At 44.5% G+C, this 24923-nt stretch overlaps 1 protein-coding gene across 1 annotated transcript in view; it reads right to left on the bottom strand.

The window, feature by feature from the left end:
* LOC126535992 (alpha-N-acetylgalactosaminidase-like) overlaps positions 1-24923 on the bottom strand; it is a 40007-nt gene that overhangs the window by 6984 nt on the left and 8100 nt on the right. The window contains exons 4-6 of the mRNA XM_050182873.2: positions 24810-24904; positions 7537-7698; positions 2046-2243 (exon numbers count right to left, since the gene is read on the bottom strand). Of these exons, the coding sequence (XP_050038830.1) occupies positions 2046-2243; positions 7537-7698; positions 24810-24904 (455 nt within the window). The remainder of the gene's footprint in view (positions 1-2045; positions 2244-7536; positions 7699-24809; positions 24905-24923) is intronic.

Raw genomic sequence — 24923 nt, 5'->3', positions numbered from 1 at the left:
GACTTATGGGGAGGCAAAGACGGGAACACTTACGACGCACTGAAAGATCTGGCGGGTTTAAGCTAGTCTTCATCGACGTGACGCTGGCATGACTTGAATAATTAGAAATAATGAAACGAGTGGCTATATTCTGAATACTTTCAGATGCGTTAATAAGAGTGAGCTTACCGGGGTCCCAAAACGTAGATGCATATTCCAGTTTTGGTCTAACAAGTGTTCTATAAAGAGACAGCTTAAGAGATGATGGTTCATCTTTTTGTGTATATGTGTGTTGTTAATGTGTAATGTATAGTAAAGTATAATGTTCCTACTCCTGCTATAGCCCTATATTGGGCTGCAGTATAAATAAATAAATAAATAAATAAATAAATAAATAAATAAATAAATAGGGCACAGTTCAAACTCCGACGCAGATGGCCAAGCGTGCGGTTAGCGTTGTCGGAAATGTAGTCCACGTGGACGCGCCAGGATAGATTGTTAGCGATTTGAACGGCAAGGTACTTGTAGCATGTGACGTGTGGCGAGGGATAACCGTTAAGAATACAGTATGGCGCAGGGATGGTATCAGAATGACGAGTGACATGCGTGGCTTTACATTTTGCGCATGTAATGTTATACATCATTTCAAACACCGCTGTGACACATTATTAAGATCATATTGAAGTTTGCCAAAGTCAGACGAGTCAGTAACATTATGATAGAAATGCAGTCATCAGCAAACATTTTAATAGACGGAAAACTGAGGCACTTAGGAAGGTCGCTAATGTACATTAGAAAATTTTCAGTGTTAAAATGAAGTAAATGTATTACGCCAGGCCAAAGTTCTTTCGTTTCACTTCTAGGGGCGTAAGTACAATGCCTTCAATATAAGTTCAATACCTCAAACTGAGCAGTGCTATCAGAAGTTAGTTCTTTCTTTTTTTATTTGTTAATATGCTTGCACTAACTGGCAGCACGAATTTTGCTGATATTGTTGTTCATTTGAATGTTGAGTTCGTTCTTTTCAACATCATCATTTATGGGTGCCATGGCTGCTTCGATTACATATATGTTGATTCCATCCCCCTTCTATGCAATGGCCATTTAAGGATTCTTCGGTAAATAACCGAGAGAGAGAGAGGAATAAATAACAGAAATGAATCAAACGCAGATTCGGTTCCTCTAGTGATTATAGAGGCACTAGAGAGCAAAACTAAATCTTATTAGACTGATAACCTTACTTTCATGATTTTGGCAGGATGTGGTAAAATGTCGAATGCCGAAGAAAATGAGGGGCCAAACATCATTCTCTTTAATTTTATGCCGGAAACTCGACGCCAGTTACAGCAGTGTTACGTCATATATTTCAGTGTACCTTTCCATATTTGACTCATGTCAGCACAAGAAATACTGAAACTTTCGTGGGTTTTTAGTCTGTGGTTCCTCTGGAACGCAATGCATTCATATGCGCTGAGAAATGTTTGTGATGTCACGGTGAAGCGGTGCGGGAACTATCTGAAGGCGTCGCCACCAGTTCTTGCGTCTTTTAGAGCTTGCCGAGACTACTTTCACGATAAGAATGACTGTTTAGCTATTGCGAAAGTCTAGTTTAGCAATACAGCGGAACTTCATATTCCTAATGATAATAATAATATATAATATCACAACAGCACTGGCAGGGATTCTTCATCTCAATGTTCTATACCGAGCGAGAAAACTTAAATGGCTATACCTTCCTTGTTCTACTAAAGCGAAACAAGCACTAATACTTTCTTTTTAAATGTAAAAAAAGAGAATGAACGCTAATGACGCACACACTTGTCGCTAAGCGCTCTAGTGGCGAGGGTAACACATTGCAATTGGAAATGCCCGAAAGCGCTAGGAAAATTTGGCCTCATTGAATTGTGAAAAGCAAAACTTGTAGACTCCAGGAAATGCGCATGCTTGTGAGTGAATAAATTTAGTGCTTCACTCAGGTATATTGCCAACGAGACCGTTACATCTCGTACAGCTGAGGAACTCCACGAACGCGCGCATCAAACGAGACAAAAAGTTCGAAAGCTTACCGTCCTAATTTTCATTCCCATTATCCCCAGCGGATCCTGGTTCACCGCAATGATGGCTCGGTTCTGAAGGATCTCTTTGAACTCGGGGCGCATACGGCGCAGGTCGTTGGACATGAGCAGAGGAGCGGCCATTATAGCCCAAAGCGCCATCTGCGCCTTACTCTGGTCGTAGCTCAGCCCGAAGTTGCCGATGACCAACTGCGAGAGCAAGCAGAAAATGACAGGGCAGCTGGATCATCAGGTCGTCTTCGACATATAGTCACAAACTAGGGCCGATTATGTGCAAATTTTTCATAGCTTCATACATATATATACACACAGGACGGTCCACAGCGTTTAGCCTAATCAAGACAAGAGTTCTGACATGTGACGCGGTGCTTAGCCAGGTGCAAGATTTACAGTCCAAGTTCAATTTTTTACTTCGTCCCTTGCCGACATATTCTGAAGCTGTTTAGAAAGAAAATCATTAACAATATGTACAATATATAACGTAGTGGACATGAAGATATGTGCATGACTTCGTACACATGTAATACATATGTATAAACTATTCAACAGACACTATGCAGGTACGAGTATCAAGGACATTACTTATACTACAGCAAAATAGTATAGTGAAGGAGGCTAGGAAGGAGGGAGGAGTACCTGAGCGCAGCGTTTATCGTCATTATGGGAGAAACTAAACCACTTAGACCTCTATATTTATGGAGGCGTGAGCCGTTACGTTAAGCAGGTACATTCTTACTGTCCCTATGAAGCCCTGGTTTTTCCTTACTTTCGTGCCCTCGTCTGCAAGAAAGTTTGCCATGGCAAATGCCCTAGCACATTGGCACTGAAACCGTATGTTGTTACGCAGTAAACTATGACGTATTTCTGTTGTATCAAAAATGGGCAAGGCTAAGCATGACTTCTCATGGTTGGGTTGGAGGCCTAGAAGAACCAGCGGCTCAAGTCAGTACGCCGGGACGAGCTTCACCGCACCGCACCGCCAGCCGCTTCATTGGCAGTAACCGGAAAAGGACTTCGATGTAGATGCATACCAAACAAGCGCCTTTGCCTACGGTGGGTAAAAAATTATGAATGATTTTCTCACGTTCATGTAGAAGATAAATTTCACATTTTCTTTACGTTCGCTGTAACCATGCAAAAGATTGAGTACCTGCAAGTGTAAATGCTTCCCGTATTTTGAACTCGACTCTCGCATTCCCGAACCTGGACAAGGAGCATTCTTAATGAAGTAATAAATAGAGCGTTATAGCTGAGCGGGTTTACGGGCCCAGCGCGCGAGCGGAGGCGGCAGCGAAAAGCGCCGCACGGCCCGCTGGGCCTGTAAACCCGCTCAGCTATAACGCTCTAATGAAGTGCCGAAGTAATCTACGTTCTTTAATAATGTACCTAATTACCAAGACTGAGCCAACAAATGTTTATAGAATACTCATTGTCTTTCCGCAGTGCCGACCAAGAAGAAAGAAAAGCGCCTAAGCAGAACCACGAACCTTGCGTCCACGGAACAATACCTCAATCCCTTACACACGAAATGAAATTTGCTAACATAAATGCTCGCAGTATTCAACAAAAACTGAACTGGCTACAACCTTTTATACTCAGCTTTGAACCAGACATTATCGCCCTAGCAGAAGCATGGTTAACGAGTGTTGTGAAGGACTTCAAGATAGCACCACCAAGCTACGCAATCTTACGTAAAGATAGGAAAACGCGAGGCGGAGGTGTAGCTATCTTAATAAATAAAGTCATTTCTTTCACGCTACTTCCTGACGTTGAAGGGGTTAAAAGCTGTCTTCTGCAAATTATATCTTTCTTCCTGTCATGTCGTTGTCGCCTGCGTATATCGAAGTTCTTCATCAAACATCGACGTTTTAACATCCCTGCACACGTACCTGTGTCATTACGCCGTTGGAAACAGACTAATACTGGTAGGCTATTTTAATCTCCGAGATATCAACTGGCATACGGTTCAGCATCACTCGGCTTCGTCTGAAATAATTCTTGATATTATGTTAACTCTAAATCTTTATCAAATTGTAAAGCAACCTACTCGTGTACATGGTAGTTCCGCGAACATACTTGACCTAGTGTTCTTGACCAATAATTTTTCTCCAGATAAAGTCAATGTTCAGCTACTAGACGATATATCAGACAATAACGTAGTGGTATGTTCGATCCCAGTTCATGAATGTATAGCAGCTTCCAAATCACTTGTTACTTATTCTGATTTTAAAAATGCCGATGAGTCTAGCGTTGTCACTCACCTTTCCTGTGAATTTTGTTCTTTTGAGCAACTCGCTAACAAACCTGATTCAGACATTGAATTGCTCTGGCAGAGATTTAAAAACATCGTATTCTTTTGTATTCAAAGTTATATTCCTACTAAAATGAAACAAAAAAAATCGCTACCCTTGGAAGGAAGGAAGGAAGGAAGGAAAACTTTATTTGGTCCTGCAAGTAGTGATAATTAACCACTAAGCGGGCCGCTCCCACGTCGGGACCGCAAGGCCAAGCCTCACGGCCTTGGATAAACCGCGAAATTATAGACGCCAAAAGCGAAGTAAAACGACTTAGGAAACTGTTCAAAAACAAACCTAACTTCAAACCCCCCTATCCCTTACTTCAGCAATCACTTCTATGAAATCAAAAATAAAATCCGCAAAATCATTCTATCTCTGTAATACGTTAACTCATTTCCTTAAAAATTCACCACAATATTTTTGGGATTATGTTATGCCTAAAAGCCAAATTACAATATTATGTCTCGAGAAGAAAGTAAAGAAAGAGCAAACTTAATGAACAACTATTTTAAATAAATTTTCACCAATGACGACATGATCCGATGCCATGTTCACTCACATAGTTCGTATATAATAGATACCATGTCCCTAAACGAGGCAGGAATCCTTTATCTATTGTTAAAAATAGACTGCAAAAAGAAAGCTGGACATGACGACATAACAAGAAAATTTTTAAGGCGGCATGCTGAATTGATGGCCAAATATTTATTTTTAAGATTTAACAAATCAATGACAACATGTTCTCTCCCAAGCGAATGGAAAATGGCTAAGGTAATCTCAATCCACAAAGGAGGCAACAAAATTGACCCTTCTAATTTCCGTCTTATTTCATTAACTAGCACAATATGTAAGTTGCTTGACCACATCATTCTTAAACATATCACTACCTACGTCGAAGAAAAACACTTTCTATCACCATTCCAGCATGGTTTCAGCAAAGGTCTTTGTACAGTAACTCAATTAACCGAATTAATACACGAAATGTCGAGAGACATTGACAACCAAAAACAGATAGATCTAATTCTACTTAACTTCTCCAAAGCATTTGATTGGGTATCCCTTAAAGAACGAACGATAAAAATTGAATCATTATTCGGTAAAAACCAGTTAGTGACTGCATCAGTGCTTACCTAACAAACCGTACACAGTTTGTCGAAATTAATTACCGAAATCTGAAATAACCCAAGTTACATCCGGTGTGTCTCAGGGTAGTGTCTTGGCTCCAATATTATTTCTTTTTTTATTAATGATCGACCCCCATCTATTAAGACTAACATTAGGCCTTTTGCCGACGAATGCATAGTATATAAGCAAATTAACTGTCTCAATGACCACATAAGCCTCGAAAACGATCTAAAATCAGTATGGCAGTAGTGCATGGAGTGGCAAATGACATTAAATATAGGTAAATCAGCTTTACTTAGAATAACCAGGAAAAACATTATATCAGTGTTTTGTTACACACTCGGCAACATCCACCTAACCCCAGTTAAAGAACACAAGTATGTTGGGCTAATCTTATCACATGACTTGAGGTGGGAGGCACACGTAAATCATGTAACGTCATCTGCAATACAACGGCTATTCTTTCTGAAAAGGCGCCTCCATTCAGCACCGCACCCAACAAGGCTTCTTGCCTATAACACATTTCTTAGACCAGTACTCGAGTACGCTAACTTCGTTCGGTTCCCACCCACAAATACCTTAATTAATAAACTAGAGAGCGTTCAAAGAAAAGCAGTAAGGTTTATTTTCAACAAATACCGCACATCTGACTCCCCCTCCTCACTAATAGAAAAAGCTGGAATACTAATCCTCCGTAACCGTGCCAGATTCGCACGCCAGAAAATGATGTTTCAACTTTTTAACGATGCGCTTCATATTGACAGCACCTATTAGAAACTAAAAAGAAATCTTCCTGAAACCAGTGCAAGTATACAAGACGAGCAGGAAAAAATTAAGAAATTCGTTGTTGATTCTTATATTAATTTTTTTCTTGTGTGTTTTAGTACTTGCACTTGTTGAAACGTTCCTTCTATCACAGTTGTCTTTTCTTTGTTATTCAATTTTAAAGCAATTTTTTTTGCATAGAATTTAAATGGAGTATACGGAGGCGTGCTACTTCCAAGCTCTTCAAATGGACCCCGTTTAGCCCTACCTATCAGCGACGGCGACACAGAAGAACGGCGCTTTAGGCGTCCAGCCAAAATAACTGCTTCAATTGAAGTATGGGTGCGAAAATGAGGTAAACCTTATTTATACATCACTGCTAATGAGAATGCGCTAAATCAAGAGCATTTCATATCAAACGCCGCGACCCAAGACAGTGAAGTCCTCCGACGACTCAATCAGGCCACGTGCTATATCCTTGATCACTGAAGTACGTCTGCACGTGAGGCTTCCATATAGCGGGCTATGCGTATAGGCATATCTCACTTCTCTTCTTGATAGTCTTGAAGCTATCATTTCAATATATATTTCGATCTGATGTCTGTCTAATTAGTATACCTTAAGCTTCCCCCTCGCCTTAGTCTACCACGATCGCGAGTATGCTTGACCGGCGTAACGTTTATTCAGGAGGCGCAATGTAACAATTTTCTGACGTATTTACAAGGTCAATTCACCAGCTGACGAAGCACCAGACGACGAAGTTTTCGTGGATCATGCGTATGTAAGCATTCATGGGAAGTATGTAAATTTAGTGGCGCGGTTCAGAAGCGTGACGATAAGCGCGACCATGCGTTTCGTGCTAGATAATAAATAATGTTGGGTGGTCGGCATGCCGTGTTGCTATTTACGGAATACCGGAGTTAAAAAGACGTTAGCAGCACCGCTGGTGGCGCCATCTTGCAACGCTGACTTCGAACGAAGTGCATAAGATCGTTACTGCAAAGACAGGCTGTGTGTTGTATAGCTGCTGGCTTAAAGGTGTCAACAGCAACGGATTCAAGCATGTATAGTGGCGCTTTCCTTCTTTTGAAACGAAAACATAATGGAGGAAAAAAAAGAACGTTTCTGATGTTTCGTAACGGAACAAACCTGAAAGTCGTCACTATCATATTTGCAGCTGCCGTCGGTGTCTTCAGTTTTACGGTGTTCTGTAAACTGCATTACTTATGCGGACAGTCTATAACTCTATATATGTTCACATGCTCACCTTATCGACCGCATAATTCTGTGCTCACCATGTCCGGGTCGTTCCAGCGCCCCGGTGCGGCTGCTGCCGTCAAGACATTCTGGTTGGCTGCATAGTAGTCGATGACGCTCTCCACGCTCTGCCAAGTATCGGCGATGTCCACGTAATTTCTCCACAGGTTGCAGTGGTGCCCGATCAACTTGTAGTTGGGCTGCGAGAAAGATGAAAGCCGAGGGTATAAAAATGCCGATAAGCTTTGCATGGAACTATATCTGACGTGCGCCTAATCTCAATATACGAGTAATTTTTTTGTACAACCTGCATACGACTTGTATTTTGTGACAATCTACAAGTTTGCTACAAGTTTCGCTAACGAAAGGGCACAGAACCTGCCCTCTGTGCCCCGGGGACTCAAAACAGTTTCCGAGAGACGCCGACGTTCTAAGAAGTTTGCCTCCACCTTGACGTCACGCAGAATGAGCGAACGCTGCCGCATCTTTACTAATTTTGGGAATGGAGCAGCGGCACATTTCCCACGACATTTTTAAAGTGTCACTGTCTATAGTGCTCAGTATAGCTTAGACTTTCAAACTCAGGTTACGATAAGGGGAACAAGTCTATCATTATGCAAGCCTAGCGTATGAAACATTCCCGACCAAGGGGTATCTTGTATGACTGCAGTGTTATCACCATCACCATCCATCATCATAACGCGTCACAGTCCACGTCATGAATCTCTACTAGCTGGGACGCGAGCGACAAGCATAACACGCTCTTTCATTCTCGGCTGGGCCGGTCGCCACCAGCCGCCTCGCCTCTCGACGGTTCAGTCTTCACCCTTCGCAATAAATGTAGGGCCGTTGGCACGCGACACGTCGGCCGCCGTCACGTCGTCTTACATGATTTATCCTACGTGATATTGTGTGTCGTCGTTGACAAAGTACGGTACGCCTTTCTTGGCACCCCTATAGGTTCGGCTTTATGGTCCTTCGCTCAGAATGTGTCATTTAATCAGTTGTGTGTTCTAAATTGTTTCATTGCGCATTTTTTCAGTCTAAGAAGAAACCACGTTACTTTAAATCATGTGGCTCGCTACATTAAAATTATATTGAATTTCGTGTGCGAAATTCACCGTGGTTGAATTATTTTTAATGTTTAAGCTTTCCTTTTCTCTGGAGCCATCTAGAAACTATCCAATAGAAACAATCAGAAGCAATGCAACGACAACACTGCTACTTGTAATATAACAAATTTTGGACGACAACATAGCATTGAGGAGGTTAATAGAACCAACAAAGATACGTTCGAAAATGATGACGATGCTTTAAAAAAATCCATCTACCACCCAAAATTCCCATGTTGACTTAGCCGCCATATCCTAGTGGCGCAGGCCGGAGTTAACCTCGGATTTTCTTCTTGTAACATTAGCGTAGTGTACTGCTCGAAGAAGCAGAACGGTATAGTCCCTGAGCCAGTCCGTCCGGTGTAGGTTAGCGTGAATATGATCAGGAAAAGGACAGTACGAGTGCATCGTTCCTACAGAGCGCGCGTCTGGAAGTGATGTAGCGGAAGTAGGTGCGCATATGCTAAAGACATTTCCGTAGCACTGCCACTCTGCAAGATAATTACGTATGCATGCACAGTGATAGTTAAGGTTGAGGTGGTACGTGCGAGACGATGGTTTACGCCTTGAGTAGTGGAAGACAAACCGGACTACCAGTTGCGTGGCCAATATCTCCGGGCTCTGTATTCTCTCTAAGTGTAATGAGGTGGAGTGGTAAATGCGAAATGCTCAAATATTGTGTACCTTGCCTCTGAAGAGACAAAGACATGGTAGATTTTTTATATCGCGCATTACCGTACAAGCTCCGAGGTCGTGTGCTAGGAGAGGGAAGCGCACCTCATTTTATTAGAAAATTTGCACCAAGGAGCAATCTTGATCTCCATGTTTTACTCCCTCTTGCACGGGTTGCGTTAGTCTGCGGTACAGCCACGCCAACGAATGTTTTGTGCAGGTCCGACCGATTATTTGTTTTCAAGCCACCCGTGAAAGTCCGCATTTGATACTTGTCTTCAACGCTTCCTTTTCTTTCTCCCACGCGTGACTGAAGGCTCGCGCATCACGTTTCTCTTGAGACCATGTCGAGACCATGCTCATACGCTCCACGTTGTGGCACCCATTTGAGCATATTACTTCACACTTCCCTGTCTTCTTTTCTTTTACAATGATTGGGTAGAAAAGACAATCTATTATTCCGGTGGTTCAACCAAGTCTACAGATAATCTTTTTAGCATGGCTAAATCAATTTCTTGTCTGGAAATTTTGAGAAAACATCTATTTACCAGTATGTAGTCTGTAGGCAAAGCAGGAGAATTTTCAGATTTAAGCTACTGTTCTCTCTGCAGTGACACAAAAGATTCTGGCAATGGCTGTGGCAATAGCAACACACACTGACCAACGTTCTTTGCATCTGCAGGTTAGTCATATGCTTACGCATCGTTGTCATTTGTAATTCCAATATTTGCAGCTGCTGCCAGATATTGCTGCTGCACTTGTGTTAACTTGTACTGCCAAGCTTGCGTCGTCTCACCCTTCCGGTTCTGATCGATGAACAATGCCTAAATATGCGGAGCTCACAAAAAGAATTAAAGAAATTGAATCCAAGCTTGGAAACGTGAGCGAAAGTCTTCTTGACGACGTCTTTGGGAAATTGCTGCTGAAGGCCAGCAGTTCAGGCATAGACGTCATAGAACTGAAAAGAAGAACTGATAAATTGCAAACTACCGTGGAATTCCTAAACAAACTCGTCGAAAAGCTGAGTTCCGAAAATCATGAGCTAAACGCCGAAAACGAAGCTTTACCAGCTAACAACTGCACTCTCACAAAGAACGTTTCCAAACTCGAGCAATACTCGAGACTGAACAACGTCCGGGTTAAGGGCACTTCTTGCACACAAGGGGAGGACTGTGAGACGCTCATACAAACTATTGGCAGCAATAATGGTTGCCCAGTAACTGCCACCCAGCTCGACGTTGTTCATCGGGTTCCTTCTAAAACATAACATAAAAATATCATCGTCCGCTTCTGCTAAGGAACGAAGAAAGCTGAGTTCATCGCGAAAGCACGGAAAGCAAGACTTTGCATGGGTGATATCGGCTTTGCAACAAAAGTGAACCCTGTACTTGTCAATAAGCATTTAACACTTTAAAATAAAGCTCTCTTTTCCAAAGCTTTGTGTCTGAAGAAAGCGAAAAACTGGAGATTTCTGCAGACAGACAACTGTCAAATTAGGGCTCGGAAAACAACTTAAAGCCGCGTCTTTCGCATTGCAACTGAATCCGACCTTTCAATGATGACTTAACTATAATCCACCTTTGCGCCGTGCCTGTCACCTAGGCAAATCTCACAATTTCGTCTTTTCTCACAGCTAACCAGTTAATCAATGTTCTTTCAAACTGTCAGCGACCTGTCTTGCATTCGAACGCGCGCAGTCTGTGCAAGCACTTGAACGAATTTTCTTATCTCCTTTCTGCATTCACCTTCCCATTTTCAGCCATCGGAGTATCTGAAACTTTGTTTAGTTACCACGATAGACACCTTCTTTGTTTTTCTAATCTTGTGGCTGAATACTCCAATCGTCCATTCAGCAACCACGGCGGCGCAGCGCTATGTATCTATTCTGATATCACATACAAACGAAGGAACAATCTTTTGTTTAACGTAATTAATTGCGAAAATGTTTTCATTGAACTTAAAAATGACTTCCTTAACGCATATAACAAAAATGTCATGATTGTCTGCATATAGTGTTCACCGTCTTTATCAGAAAGATTTCCGTGCTACTCTCCATGATGTTATGGGAATGCTAGCCAACGAAAACAAGAATGTAATAATTATAGGCGCCATCAAGATTAACCTCGCTGACACTAAATTTACTAACGATTTACATTATTCTTATTGTTTTAACAGCTTTGGTTATGAATGTTTGATTTAGGAAGGAAGGAAAAAGTGGAGAAGGAAGGCAGGGAGGTTAACCAGTTTAGCCTAACCGGTTTGCTGCCCTACACATGGGAGTGGGATGGGGGGATGAAAGATGGGGAGAAGAGATAGAGAGCACATAACACTGCACACACATCGTTGGTTACAGTCTGTCACTCTTGCGCGGTACGTGACATCACTGTCACAGCCGCTTGTCCAAGCCCGTCTCCTTCATAAACCGAAGTAGTCCCTTCGTCACCTTCAGCTGCGATGTCTTCTGTCGGCGATATGTGAAAATGGTTGCAACTGACAATGGTCTATTGTCAAGGTGCGCTAGAACGGACGCCATGGACTGTCTCTGAACATTACATTCAGGACAGTAGCACAGAATGTGTTCCAGCGTCTCCTCGCAAAGAAAGGCATTGCAGAGAGCGTTGTCGGCCATTCCAATGCGAAACGAGTAAAATTTCGTAAAGGCCATCCCTAGCCATAAGCGATAAAGCAGGGTGGCCTCACTTCGGCGGAGTCCAGTTGGCATACAGAGATGCATCAAGGAGAGCAGGTCGTGTTGACGATTGCTCCGGTTGGTCTGGCTGCTTGGTGTGCACCATAGAGAGAGCGCGATCTCCCGTGCAAGCACTTGAAGTCTGCTGGCTGCGTCGGACCGTGAAAGTGGTATGGCCTCTTCCTGTGTGTCTTCAAGAGCTGTCCGAGCGGCTTTATCGGCGTCTTCATTTCCTATGACGCCGCAGTGACTTGGCAGCCACTGAAACGTCACGTGATGTCCTTTCTCATGTGATGTATGGAGTAGGCATCTAATATCGAGCACCAGCTGTTCGAATGGCCCGCGACGCAGAGCTGATAGCACAGAGTGTAGGGCTGCCTTTGAGTCACTGAAAATTGACCATTGTCGAGGTGGTTCCCGATTGACGAAACAAAGTGCAGCGCGAAGAGCAGCTAGTTCCGCAGATGTAGATGTCGTTGGGTGGTCAGTCCTAAAGCTGATGGTAATACCTCTTGCTGGGACGACCACAGCACCGGACGAACACTGGATGTTTGTGGAACCATCAGTATAAATATGTGCACTGTCCGCGTACCTCTCGTGCAGAAGAAGCAGAGACAGTTGTTTCAGCACAGGCGACGACAGCTCAGACTTTTTCCCGATTCGTGGTACGCTGAGATGGACTGTGGGGCTGACAGGCACCAAGGGGGTATCGATGGTTTAGATGCAGCTGTGAAGCCCGAGGGAAGTTTGTCGTTGTACTTGACGATTGTTTTAGAGAATGATGATTGGTGCCTGTCTGAAGGTAGTGTTGCAAGGTGGTGATAGGGGGCACGTGCAAAATGTCTGATATGCGTTCTCAGGGCTTCCACCGTGATGTGAGTTTGCATTGGATGGTCCCGAGGAATCGCAATAGTTGCCTCAGTTGACGTGCATCTCGGCAAACCAAGACAAACTCTGAGTGCTTGAGCTTGCGCTGCCTGCAGGACACAAATATTTGTCTTGCAGGTGTTGTTCAGTACAGGTAGACCATATCTTAAAAAACCGAGAAAGAGAGCTCTGTAGAGTCTGTAGAGTTAAACAACTGGGAGGTTGCTGTCAGGCGCCGTTTCATGTAGGCCACGTGCGGGCTCCAACAGAGGTCTCGGTCGATAATTACGCCAAGAAATCTGTGGGTTCTGACATAGGAAATGGTCCACCCATTGATTGAGATGACATAAGGCGTCATTGGTTTGCGAGTAAATGCCACTAGGGCGCATTTTTCTGGTGATATGCTGAGACCTTGTTCACACAAATAGCTCGCTGTCAAAGTAGCCGCTCTTTGAAGCCGTGCACGTATCTGAGGACGTGTGACTGCCGAAGTCCAGACACAGATGTCGTCTGCGTATATTGAAATTTTGGTGGTAGTTGCCAAGTGTTCAGCAAGACCAATAAGAGCGAGGTTGAATAGCGTCGGGCTGACAGCACCGCCTTGAGGAACGCCTCTGCTGGTATAGCGTCGCGTAGTTGGGCCATCGTCAGTTAACACATAGAATGATCTTGCAGATACCTAACTTGCAATCCACGAAAATACTGGACCACCTAGGCCAACCGTCACAAGGGCGTCGAGAATGGCCTCATGTAATACGTTATCGTATGCCCCTTTCACATCTAAGAATAAAGCTGCAGATAAACGTTTACGGGACCTTTCGTGCTGGACATATGAAACGAGATCAACTACATTGTCGATGGGAAAGCGGTAACGTCGGAAACCAGCCATAGAATTCGGATAAATCTTGTAGTGTTCAAGGTACCATTCCAGGCGGGAAAGGATCATCCGTTCCATTCTCTTTCCTACGCAGCTGGCCAACGCTATTGGGCGGTAAGAGGTGAGCTCTAGCGGGGATTTGCCCTGCTTCAAGATTGGCACCAGGCGGCTCACTTTCCATTCGTCAGGAACATTTCCCTCCTGCCATGAGGTGTTGTAGAGACTCAATAATGCTATCCGTGCGGATTCTCCGAGATAGCACTAGGCTCGATATGATATGCCAACTGGACCCGGAGATGATGAGCGCCTGCAGAGAGCTAGTGCCGCCTCGAACTCCTCCATTGTAAAAGGAAGGTCCATGCGGCAATCACGGGAATGGGGGACGTCATCTCGGGCTGGAGGATCTGGACGTGTCGCTTGGTCTGCCATCCGCGCACAAAAGTCTTCTGCGACATCGATGCCTTGCCGCCCTTGGAAAAGCGCGAGCGCCTTGAATGGAAAACGCTGTTCCGGAAGGCAACGCAGACCTTGCACCGTTTTCCAAATGTGAGACGGCGGCTTGCGGGGGTCGAGTGTCTGGCAAAACGTTGCCCAACGTTCCGACTCTAATCTATCCATTCGACGCTGAATCTTCTTTTGCATCTTCCTGGCTGCCTTAAGGTCATGGATTGATTTTGTACGCCGGTATCGACGTTCCACCCAGCGATGAAGTGCACGAAGTCGCTCTGATTCTATGTCGAAGTCGTTTCGCGTGTAAGAGATCGTCAGCATGCGAGTGGCGTTTTGCATCGTATTTTTAATTGTTTGTTCTAACACAGAGGGTAGGCCCTCGCGGCAGGCATCTTCCACATCAGATTTGAAGTTGGCCCGTTGAATCGTCCGAATGGTATTCCGTAGGCCAGATCTTGACGACAAGCCTTTGATGTTCAGATAGGTAGGAATGTGATCACTCCCATGTGTCTCAATATCTGGAAACCACTTCACACATCTGGCGAGAGTGTTGGAGATGAAAGCAAGGTCGAGGAAGTTGCCGTATGTCACGCCTCGAAGAAAGGTAGGGCTACCATCGTTCAAGAGAGTAAGGCCATAGTTGTAGGTGATGCTTGATAATCTTTGTCCTCTTGCATTTGCCTTTGTACTTCCCCATGCTGGATGGTGTGCATTGAAATCTCCTATGATGACCCATGGGGCGGGGCAAACACTCAAGATATCCGCTAATCGTTTAGTATCGAACTTGCTGGAAGGCGATATATACACGCCTATGAGAGTAAACAAGAGTTTGTTCTTTTTAACTGTGATGCATATATACTGATTCTCGTCGTGGGGCGCAATTGGTTGCAAAACATAGGTGAGTTCACGACGAACAAAAACGATGATTTTGCTGAATGCACTATTTATTGATGACATGATACATTCGTACCCTGACAGTCTGATTGGTTTCAACAAGTTGGGCTCACAAATGACGATGAGTGGAAACACATTGGTGTACACATACTGACAGAAATCCGAAATTCGTGATTTTAGCCCTCTGGCGTTCCACTGTATGACGGACGCTGCCTTGACTTCTTTTGGAAAGGATGGGGTATGGGTAGCCATCATTCTAGTTGAGGGATTCAAGCACTGGGCTTAAGGCGTCCAGCACTTTAAGTACGCTTCGAGCAGACGGTGTCCCCATGTCAACTAAAATCGTTCATATAGTCTCTATGAGGGAACGTAGCACCGACATGATTTGGCGATCTGTTTTAGGTGAATCATCAATGGCCGGAGAAGGCTCCGGTGGGGCCGTGAGCTTCTGAGGTTCCTTAGCAAGGGAGCGGCTCGGTAGCGTAGGCCATTCCTCTAAAGAAAGAGTCTTATCTGATTCCCTCGTGGAAGTGGTGGGCCCTTTCGCGGCGCGAATAAGTGGTACCGTAGTGGAGCGGGTACTTTCGCTTCGCGCATGCGCCTTCTTTGAAGACGTACGACGGTGCCGACGTCGACGCCGACGCCGGACTACTTCGGCTGCCTCCCTGTGGGCCGAATTGTCTCTGGCCATTTGCTTCAGAACAGCGCGCTCCCTCTTGATGCGGGGACAGTCTTTCGACGAGGCTGCGTGAGGGCCGCTACAGTTGGCGCACTTCAGAACTGTGGCACCACAGGTCTCTTCTGCATGAGGTTCAGCGCAACGGGGACACAGTAGCAAGTTGGGACACACGCCCTTGACGTGTTCTAGCCTGAAGCACTGATGGCATTGAAGCGGCTTTTGGATGAATGGTCGAACCGTATGTCGAAATTGTCCGACTTTAACGTGGGATGGTATACAATCCTCCTTGAAAATTACTTTTACGCAGTGCGTATTCCCAAGACGGCGCACTTGCGTAATGATCGTGCCCTCGTTTGCCGGCTTGATGAGGCTAGGTAAATCATCATTGGGAATGGCAATGTCAATGTCGTAAATTACACCGGCTATCTATGTGTCGTCGATCGGAATGAAGGGGCGCATTTTGATTCCGCCTAGCTCCGTGATTTCTTGACGTTTTCCAAGCGCACTCACGTTGTACACGTCTATGGCGAATATATTCTTGCGTGGGTTTATTCTGATGTCTTTAATTTGATCCGGCACCACACGTTCCAGAAAAATGGATAAGGCCTGCCTGTTCAGCAACCGTAGGTTTCTTGACGGTTCTTCCGGCATAAAGATGATGACGTGTGGCCAGCGCGCAGGCCTTGACTTCATAGTTGTGCTCGCAGGAGTTGACGGCGCTGTGTTGGCGATCTTTCTCTTCGCCCTCTTACTCCGGACGGGTATGAAGCCGTCGTCGGATGAGCCGTCTTCCGACATAGAGTATACAGCTCGGTGTCCTCGGCGTCGCTGGGGGAGCCAACTCGCTTCCTTGCGGTTGACAGCCGTGATGACTTCTGGCCAGGCGGGCCTCTGGCATGCTCCGCGTCCATGGCCGCAAGGCGGGGTGGTGAGGCACCCCAAAAGGCGAAGATTTCACCAAAAATTCAGAGAGCACAGAAACAAGTGTTCTGTCAAGAAAATACCTATAGGATGTACTAACTACACCATAGGTACATTAATTGACCATGCACTATCAAATTTGGCATATCCACTAGAAGCAGGTGCTCTAATGACCGACATGATTGATCACTATCCTATATTTTTGAACTTTCACTGCACTCACCGCTCGGAAAAAACAACCACGTACACGGAGTTTTTACTCCACAAACAATCATTCCTTGAAGCCATGACGAATCTTGACTGGTCCCCAACCTTTTCTGCAAATGATCTACAAAGAGCATGCTTAAATCCTTTTTTGATCATCATTACCATGAAGTTAAATACAAAAAGAAATTCGCGTCACCTGAGAATCCATGGATAACGGATAAGCTCGAAGCGTTAATGCGCAAAATGGATAATCTTTACAAGAAAACCAAGCGACAACCATTTAACAAGAACTTATCTATTCGGTACTAGAAGTTTTGTAACCAGCTTTCTGTCGCATTGAAAAGAACCTAAAAAGAAACATGGTACGAAAAAAAAATTTTTGGAATACCGTGAAAAGGTAAAAATCAAATGGGAAATTGTTAACTCCTTAAATAGGACAAGCAATCACGAAAGTATAACAGAAACTGCTCATCAGGGCAAGGTGTTCAAAACCATCGAAGAAATAGCTGATGCGTTCATTGATTTCTCCTTTAGCAATGGACGACAGACAACGGGTGCCCTACCGCCCGCCACAGTCTCCTTTTATTTTCAACTACACGCCAGGAAGTTCTAAAGGTTATAAACAACATGAAAATAACCGACAGCAGCATTGATAAATTACACGCTACTCGTATGCAATTAATTGGACCCTTAATAACTAATATCCTTGCAGACATGATCAACATCATGTTTAAATCGGACAGTTTCCAACAAATTTAAAGAAGTCACGATCACCCCAATTTTTAAGAAAGGTGACCACTCTTTTATCTCGGATTATCACCCCATCTGTGTACTACATATTTTTAGTAAGGTAACTGAAAAGCTTATTGAAAAACGCTTAACTAATTACCTTAGAAAAATTTTACATTTTCTCATCATTCCAATACGGCTTTCGCCCGGTTTATGCGACTGAACTTGCTCTAGTTGCGCTAACCAATCAACTAAAACTCGCTATCGATGAGAATAATTATGCAGCTTCTGTATTTGTGGATTTAACGAAAGCGTTTGAGAAAACAAATCATCATATCTTACTTCATAAGCTTGAATCAGTAGGAATTACCGGCCCAGTACTGCCGTTATTACAAGATTACTTAACAGACAGAATACAGGTAGCAACTATTCCAGGCGTTCATTCTAACACCATGTTCAGTAATACTGGCGTGCCCCAGGGTTCCATATTGGGTCCGCTTTTGTTTGTAATATATCTCCATGATTTGCCCTACTGCCTTTCTTTCTCAAAATGTATACTTTATATAGACGATACCACTATAATTAACTCTAATGAGTGTCTTACAACTCTATTGTCCAACCTTAATGTCGATTTATACAGGCTGCTGAAGTGGTTCCATACCAACCAGCTACAGATAAACCCGTTGAAAACAAAATTTGCTCTATTGACTACCCACCAATGAACACTTCACTCCATTCCACCTATTTTTCTTGACGATAGTTCTATCCCTGCAAGTTTTCTCTGTAATTATCTTTGTGTAGCAGTAGACCGAAAGCTTAAATTTGTTGAACAAATATCTAAAGTAAAACAGAAGATTACCTATGGGATCAGGGCACTCCTAAAAGCACGAAACATAATTAACCATCAAATATTACTATCCCTATACTTTTCATTTGTTCATTCCCACATAAACTACGGCGTTACTTCTTTGGGGAAACACTTACGTAATCCCTTTAAACCCATTGCAATTCCTATAGAATCAGGCTATTACCCACTAGACTTTCTCTTCTTCTTTTAATCTTTCCGTCCCCTTTTCCCTTTCCCCAGTGTAGGGTAGCCAACCGGGCTAAGTCCTGGTTAACCTCCCTACCTTTCCTTTATCATTTGCTCTCTCTCCCTTACAGCCCATCGCCGGCTCTGAAGCAACTTACACTCCTATTACTGCACCAGACGTATCATGACCGCATACATATATATACGGATGGTTCGACCTCACCTACCAGCTCAACTGCCGCATTCGTCGTTCCAGCCAAGAACGTTACAGTTAAATTCAAATTGTCGCACACGACTACATCTACATCGGCAGAACTTGCAGCTCTCCATGCCGCTATGATGTACATCACCGAAGAGCCAACAGAAAAATGGGTCGTATTTTGTGACTCTAAGGCAGCCCTTCATAGCATCAAGTCCGCATTACGTCACAGAACTTACGAGCAAATGACATCTGAAATCAGGGAACTGCACCACCTTGCTCTGGAAAGAGGACCCCACATTATATTTCAGTGGATTCCTGCTCACTGTGGCATCGTCGGCAACAACCTAGCTGACAAGGCTGCCCGGTGTGCCCACGAAGATACCCAGACGCGTTCAATACCTTTGGCGAGGTCGGACGCTGCCAGGAAACTTCGCCTACTTGCGCGCAAGAAGTCCCAAGATCTCTGGATTTCAAGTGGCTTCAACTGCAGATTACGCAAACTCGACCCCACGCTACGGCTACAACTGCCATCTAGCCTTTCCCGCGGCGAAACAACCTTGTTGTGTCGCTTGTGGTTGGGAGTGGCGTTCACGAACGCATACTCCTACCGTATGGAAATGGCCGAGAGCCCGATGTGCGACTCCTGTGGGTGCGAGGAGACCATCGAGCACCTATTGTGTACCTGCCCTCGCTACGATGTCCAACGCCTCTCTCTGCGGGCTAGACTCGAGACCGTTCACCGAGTCAAAGATACTCGGACCGTGGCCACAACCGTCACTGGCTCGAAAAGCGATTCGTGCACTAGTGCGGTACTTGAAGTGCACGGGCTTAAGAGACCGCTTATAGTGTCATTGTGTACGCTGTCCCTCCCACACGTACTCAGTACTTACTCTCTCCCTTTCTTCCTCTTTCTATTCCCCTTTCCCCCACCCCCAGTGTAGGGTAGCAAACCGGATGCTGTTCTGGTTGACCTCCCTGCCTTTCCTACCCTTGCTTTCTCTCTCTCTCTTACAGCCCTTACAACTACAGCGCCCCATATCTTTTACGAACTAATCACATTCTTTCAGTAAAAAAACTTGTTAAATATAACCTCGGTACCTTTCTGTCCCGACAAATGAGTTACGCACGATGCGATAGCTTGGTGCCGCAACCTTCTCTCATAAATAACAATATTACCAGGTTTGCAATATATAGCAACTTCATTTTACCCAAAATGCATACTAATTCTGGCAAGCAGAGGGTCACTTTTTTATCTGTCGCATTCTGGAACACACTACCATTAGATATAAAAACACGTAAATTCACGAATTCAAGAAACAACGAAAAGAATATATTCTGTGCTATACTGATACCTAGTTCATGCTCATAACCATTCTTTCAGTGTGCCTTCATTTCATTTTCATTGTGATACCATTAGGTTGCTGTTTGCAGCACTAGATTGCTGGACTAGCAACTGACATATGTCAGTTGTTAGTCTAGCATTGTGGTGTCCCTTCTTTCTGTCGTGCATGCCTCTCAATTTTTTCTCTGTTTTTCTGATGTGTCAATATGTATTCGAGTTTGCCAATTATGCTTCTTACGTCATGTCATTTATACTGTTAGTATATCAGCGTTCAACGAGATTATCCTACAGTGCTTTTTTATACGCCTCTTAATTATGTACATTTAATTCTTTAATTATGTTATTCACACTAAATCCTGTAATTCTTCCTTTTTAACGATTTATTGAAACTGCTTTAATATGTGCTTTATTACGCTTAGTTTGTAAAGGAGGTCCCATTGCAGTCTTTGAATTCGGGGCCTCCTTCTTTATACAAATATACTATAATCTTTCTAATAATCACAATAAGAACTATTCTGATTCTGATTACACTCTTTCGAAGGTTGGGGAGATTGAACGCACTAAACACGTTTATTACTTGCATTTACGTCATTTAAATTGCCGCAACAGACGTTGTCCATCCCACCTGTGCTATGCGAGTCGCCTAGGAGATCTGCACGTATTTCGACAATGCTTACTGTTCAACGTGCGCGGCAGTGTTAGTGACAGGCGATGCAGACGCTCCTGCCGCACCGGATGCGACTGCCGCGACACTGAGCCGGGCACGCGACCTTGTGCTAATGGCAGAACACCTCGGCGGGAGCGTGAGACTCAGTCGTGGTAATGCGGTGCATTTTATAGCAAAATGCTGCAGTTTGTAAATGCCATAGCACAGTTGGTTTCCAGCAGAACGTTCTGACACAGGCAGGCTGGTTCTTATAGCACAAGATAACCAATGCCTTTTTTTTTTTTTTTTTTTTTGTCATGCCGATTATCCGACTCCTTAGGTTGAAATGTTGTCCTTGCCCAATTGTAAATGCCAATCACACGCTTCATCCCAGCACAGGCCACATTTGTTACTTTTTCGTGTGTCTCTCACAGTGAGCCCAGTGTGCACAGAACAAGTTGCCAGCTGTCAGACGTGTGTCAGTTGACATCGCGTCCTTTTGTGCTTCGTTCCCAACTTCGAACAGCGGAAGTAGCTTCGCTCTTTCAATCGATACACCTTCTGTCTCATCACAGTGGCCGACTAATTTTGGAGATAATAAAAAGCAAAAGGTAAAGGTCACGATAACAAAGCCTGTCCTGGTGTTTGACTTAAAAAGCCAAGTGTGAGAAGCACGACATTTAAGCGAAATACGTAGACATTGGCAAAAGAATGGGGCAAAGGACAACGGTGTCTCTTCATGCACACCACACTCGTTTCTTTGTTTGGTGTGCTTGAGGCAGGTATCGATCGGTGTACCTCTACCCAGTTGGATGTCTCAGCTGTCAACTGCTGTGAGGATAATCGACCGTGGCTAATTATCCGCCCGCTGGTCCAATGTGTGTACACCAAGCGCACAAGCGTTCCACTGATCATGTGCTGCAAGCGTGATAACTATGCCAGAGCCGCATTAGAAAAACACAGACACTTCACGCATTATCAAAACACTTCGTGCCGTTTTGCGCTGTCAGTAGTTTCAGTATGGAACGTACCGTCCTTTTGAAACACAAGCGCTAGCTTTGATTTAAACTCCAGATGAAAGCGTGGCCACATTTCTGGCAAGTCTGTCCATATATTAAAAAGCGCAGTAGCATGCAAACGGATAAAAACAAAGGACTTCAAATAGCGAAATTTTCTGATAGAAGCGAGCACGAATATTTGAGAAAAACCTCCGAATATCGAATAACATATAGCTAATATTTGCAATTTCTAAACAAAGTGACGTATAAGTTTTCTGAAAGTCTGTATGGCAAAAAAAGGCTTATTTACATTATTTGATGCATCTAATGCCGTTATCAACTGGATCAACGCTCAACAGAGTAGTTTGTCGGCGAGAAACAAAAGGACGCTGGCCGTATCTGGTGCGCTATGAGAGTGCCGAGTGAAACAGACCAACAGCACGTCACCTTACGCACGTCTTAGAGTGTAGTTCTCGTTAAGGGGCTAGTTGAAATACTAGAGCACCGTGTATTGTTTCAAAGGAATAGTTCGAAGAGTCTCCACTTGTGTAAGTCCTTTTTCCCAATAGAGTGCAACACCTTTTCCTGTCCCCTATATTGTTCGAGATGTACTGCTTGCTTAAGCGAGAAGGAGTAGCGGGCATCACCCGTCCTTCCAACCTCTCCTACATTACAGCATTAAGAAAAAAAAATTAACAAATATTTGACACGTTCGAATGGTCAATCCTCGAACTGAATACTATAATAGAATAGCAATGACTATTCGATCTGTATTCGAAATCTCGAATATTCACACACCTCTAACAAAAACACACTGCTCACTACGTCAGAATAGCGATGTTGGCGAATTGGTTTAAGTTCATGGTGTAAATTTTTTCAGAGTGAAGCATGTGATGTGCGGAAGGAAGGGTAGAAGAGCACGAAGGAATGCTAAGAGAAGTACGCACCAGTGCTTCGCGCTGCGGCAATTTACGCCATACACACTATGCACCCACATACACATTCCTCTTCCTTGAGCTAATTTTTCAAACTAACACATGAGATGACCTTCCAAGTGTGCAATTTTTAAATTCGCTCGAAAAGCGGTAGTGGAGACAGTGGAGAGAGGATAACCTAAAGAACTACCGGTTGTCTTCCCAGCTGCCAAAGGAGTAGGCGGGGAGGTTGGAGAAAGAGAGATGCCTCTCTCTTTAACGAATCCCGGTGAGGTTTGCCTGGCGGCATGCCTAGCATGCAACTCCAGGTGGGTATTATGAAAAACGAAGCGATATACCACATACAATACCACATACACAACCTACACACCGCAAGACTCTACAAACTAAAGTACACATACTAAAGCATCCCATTGAGACCAGTATCTGTGCTGAAGATTAAAAGGGCCTTCATAGCGCGAGAGGACCAGGCAGAGTGATGGTCATTAGGGCTGCTCATTCTAGTGTAAATAAATAGCCTGCCGGCTATTGCCATTGCAAATTAAGTGAAATATGCCTTCCCGTGAAGTTTGTAGAAGCAAGTGGTAAGATATTTTATAGAAAGCTAAATTATAGAAACAACAAGAGCCTAGAAATATCTCTTGTGAAAGCGAATAATTGTTCAGCTTGTCGAGAGCAGTGCAGAGCGTCTTCGTCTCCGCGCAATATTTTAACGCACTCGCACTGTACTTCTGTACAGTGAGAGTGCCTCTGCACTTCGCAAGTGAAGCTCCAAGTCATATCATCGCGAATAACATGCGAATTTGTGAAGGTTATGCTCAGCCATTAGGACGCAGGGGTCTTGGTCCGCACCGTTTGTCACTGAGTGTGTGGCACTGTGTACCGACAATATGTGCCGCTCTTCAACGAACCTCTTTCACTCCGACATGGGCCACTGCAGATGCTGGACTGGGAATGTACCGCTCTTCAATGACGCTCTTTGACTTGGACAACTAGATATGCGTCACTGGGATTGTGCCACTCTACAAGGACGAATAAGATCCTTTAAATTCATCTGATGATGGGTGGAATTGAACCCTCGTTGCAAGGATTCCTCAAACACAGCCACCCGATGCTTTAGATGGTATGGTATGGTATGATAAAACTTTAATGAAGTCCTGCAGATCGTGAGCCTTCACGAAGCGGGTCGCTCCCACGTGGGAACCGGAAGGCCGAGCCTCTCGGCCGCATCGTGGGCCTGCTGGACAGCCCAGAGTTGGTGAGCCAGAAGAGGATGGCTGCGCCACAAATGCACTGGGTATATGTGCCGCTTTACAAGGACCTTCTTTCCCGCCAACGCTTTAGCGAGCTGAGTCATGAATGCACTGGCTATGTACCGCTCTCCAATGAGCCTCTCTTCAACTTGGGTCACTGAGCATGTACCACTGGTTGTGCAACAAGCGAGGGAACCATTCTCAGCCTTCGCAGACACTGGCGCGCCACACTTCTCGTCTCGGAGGCCACGCGCGGACTTCTCGGCAGTGCCACTAGATGGCGCAGCGTGTGCAGAAATAAGCATGAGAGACGAGCCTGGCTTCCGCATGGCGCGTTTCTAAGCGCTCGCACGCACCGGCGTGGCACGAATTTCGGAGGCAGGCTTCGCTGCAGCGGTGCTATATGGCACCGAATGTCTTTAGCGAAGCGCGAAAGAGGAGACGCGCTGCAGTACGCACCTGAATCCTAACTCGTTTCGACCGCTGCAATACGTTGCGTCGCTATATTGATTCAATGCTAGCGCATTAGTTCTGCCGCAATTTTTTTACGTATAGAAAGGAGTGGCTCGAAGGCCTTCATGTGGTATGCACTATTCTGAAGCGCGACTTTCACTTGACACTGCCGCCTCTTCGCAACGAAAAGTTCAATTTTTGTCGCAATGGCAGAACAGACAACATTTCGTCCTATTCCTCGCGACAAAACCAGACACAATATTTGAACACGACTATAAGCCATGCATGCTTTGAATTTGAACATAGAACATGGAACAGAGTTGTAAGCGGTGATCTCTAAAAATGAACTTACACTAACTCCATACGAGACTTCATAGGCAGGCCAACTGCACGAGTAGACCATCGGCCGTCCAGTCCGGTTGATAGCGTCACCGAAATCTGTGTACACTGTGGGAGGGTGTAAAAA

This window comes from Dermacentor andersoni, chromosome 4 (assembly GCF_023375885.2).
Source record: "Dermacentor andersoni chromosome 4, qqDerAnde1_hic_scaffold, whole genome shotgun sequence".
Taxonomy (NCBI): Eukaryota; Metazoa; Arthropoda; class Arachnida; order Ixodida; family Ixodidae; genus Dermacentor; species Dermacentor andersoni.
Note: the sequence above shows the minus strand (reverse complement) of the source record. Positions and strands in the feature narration are given on the sequence as shown.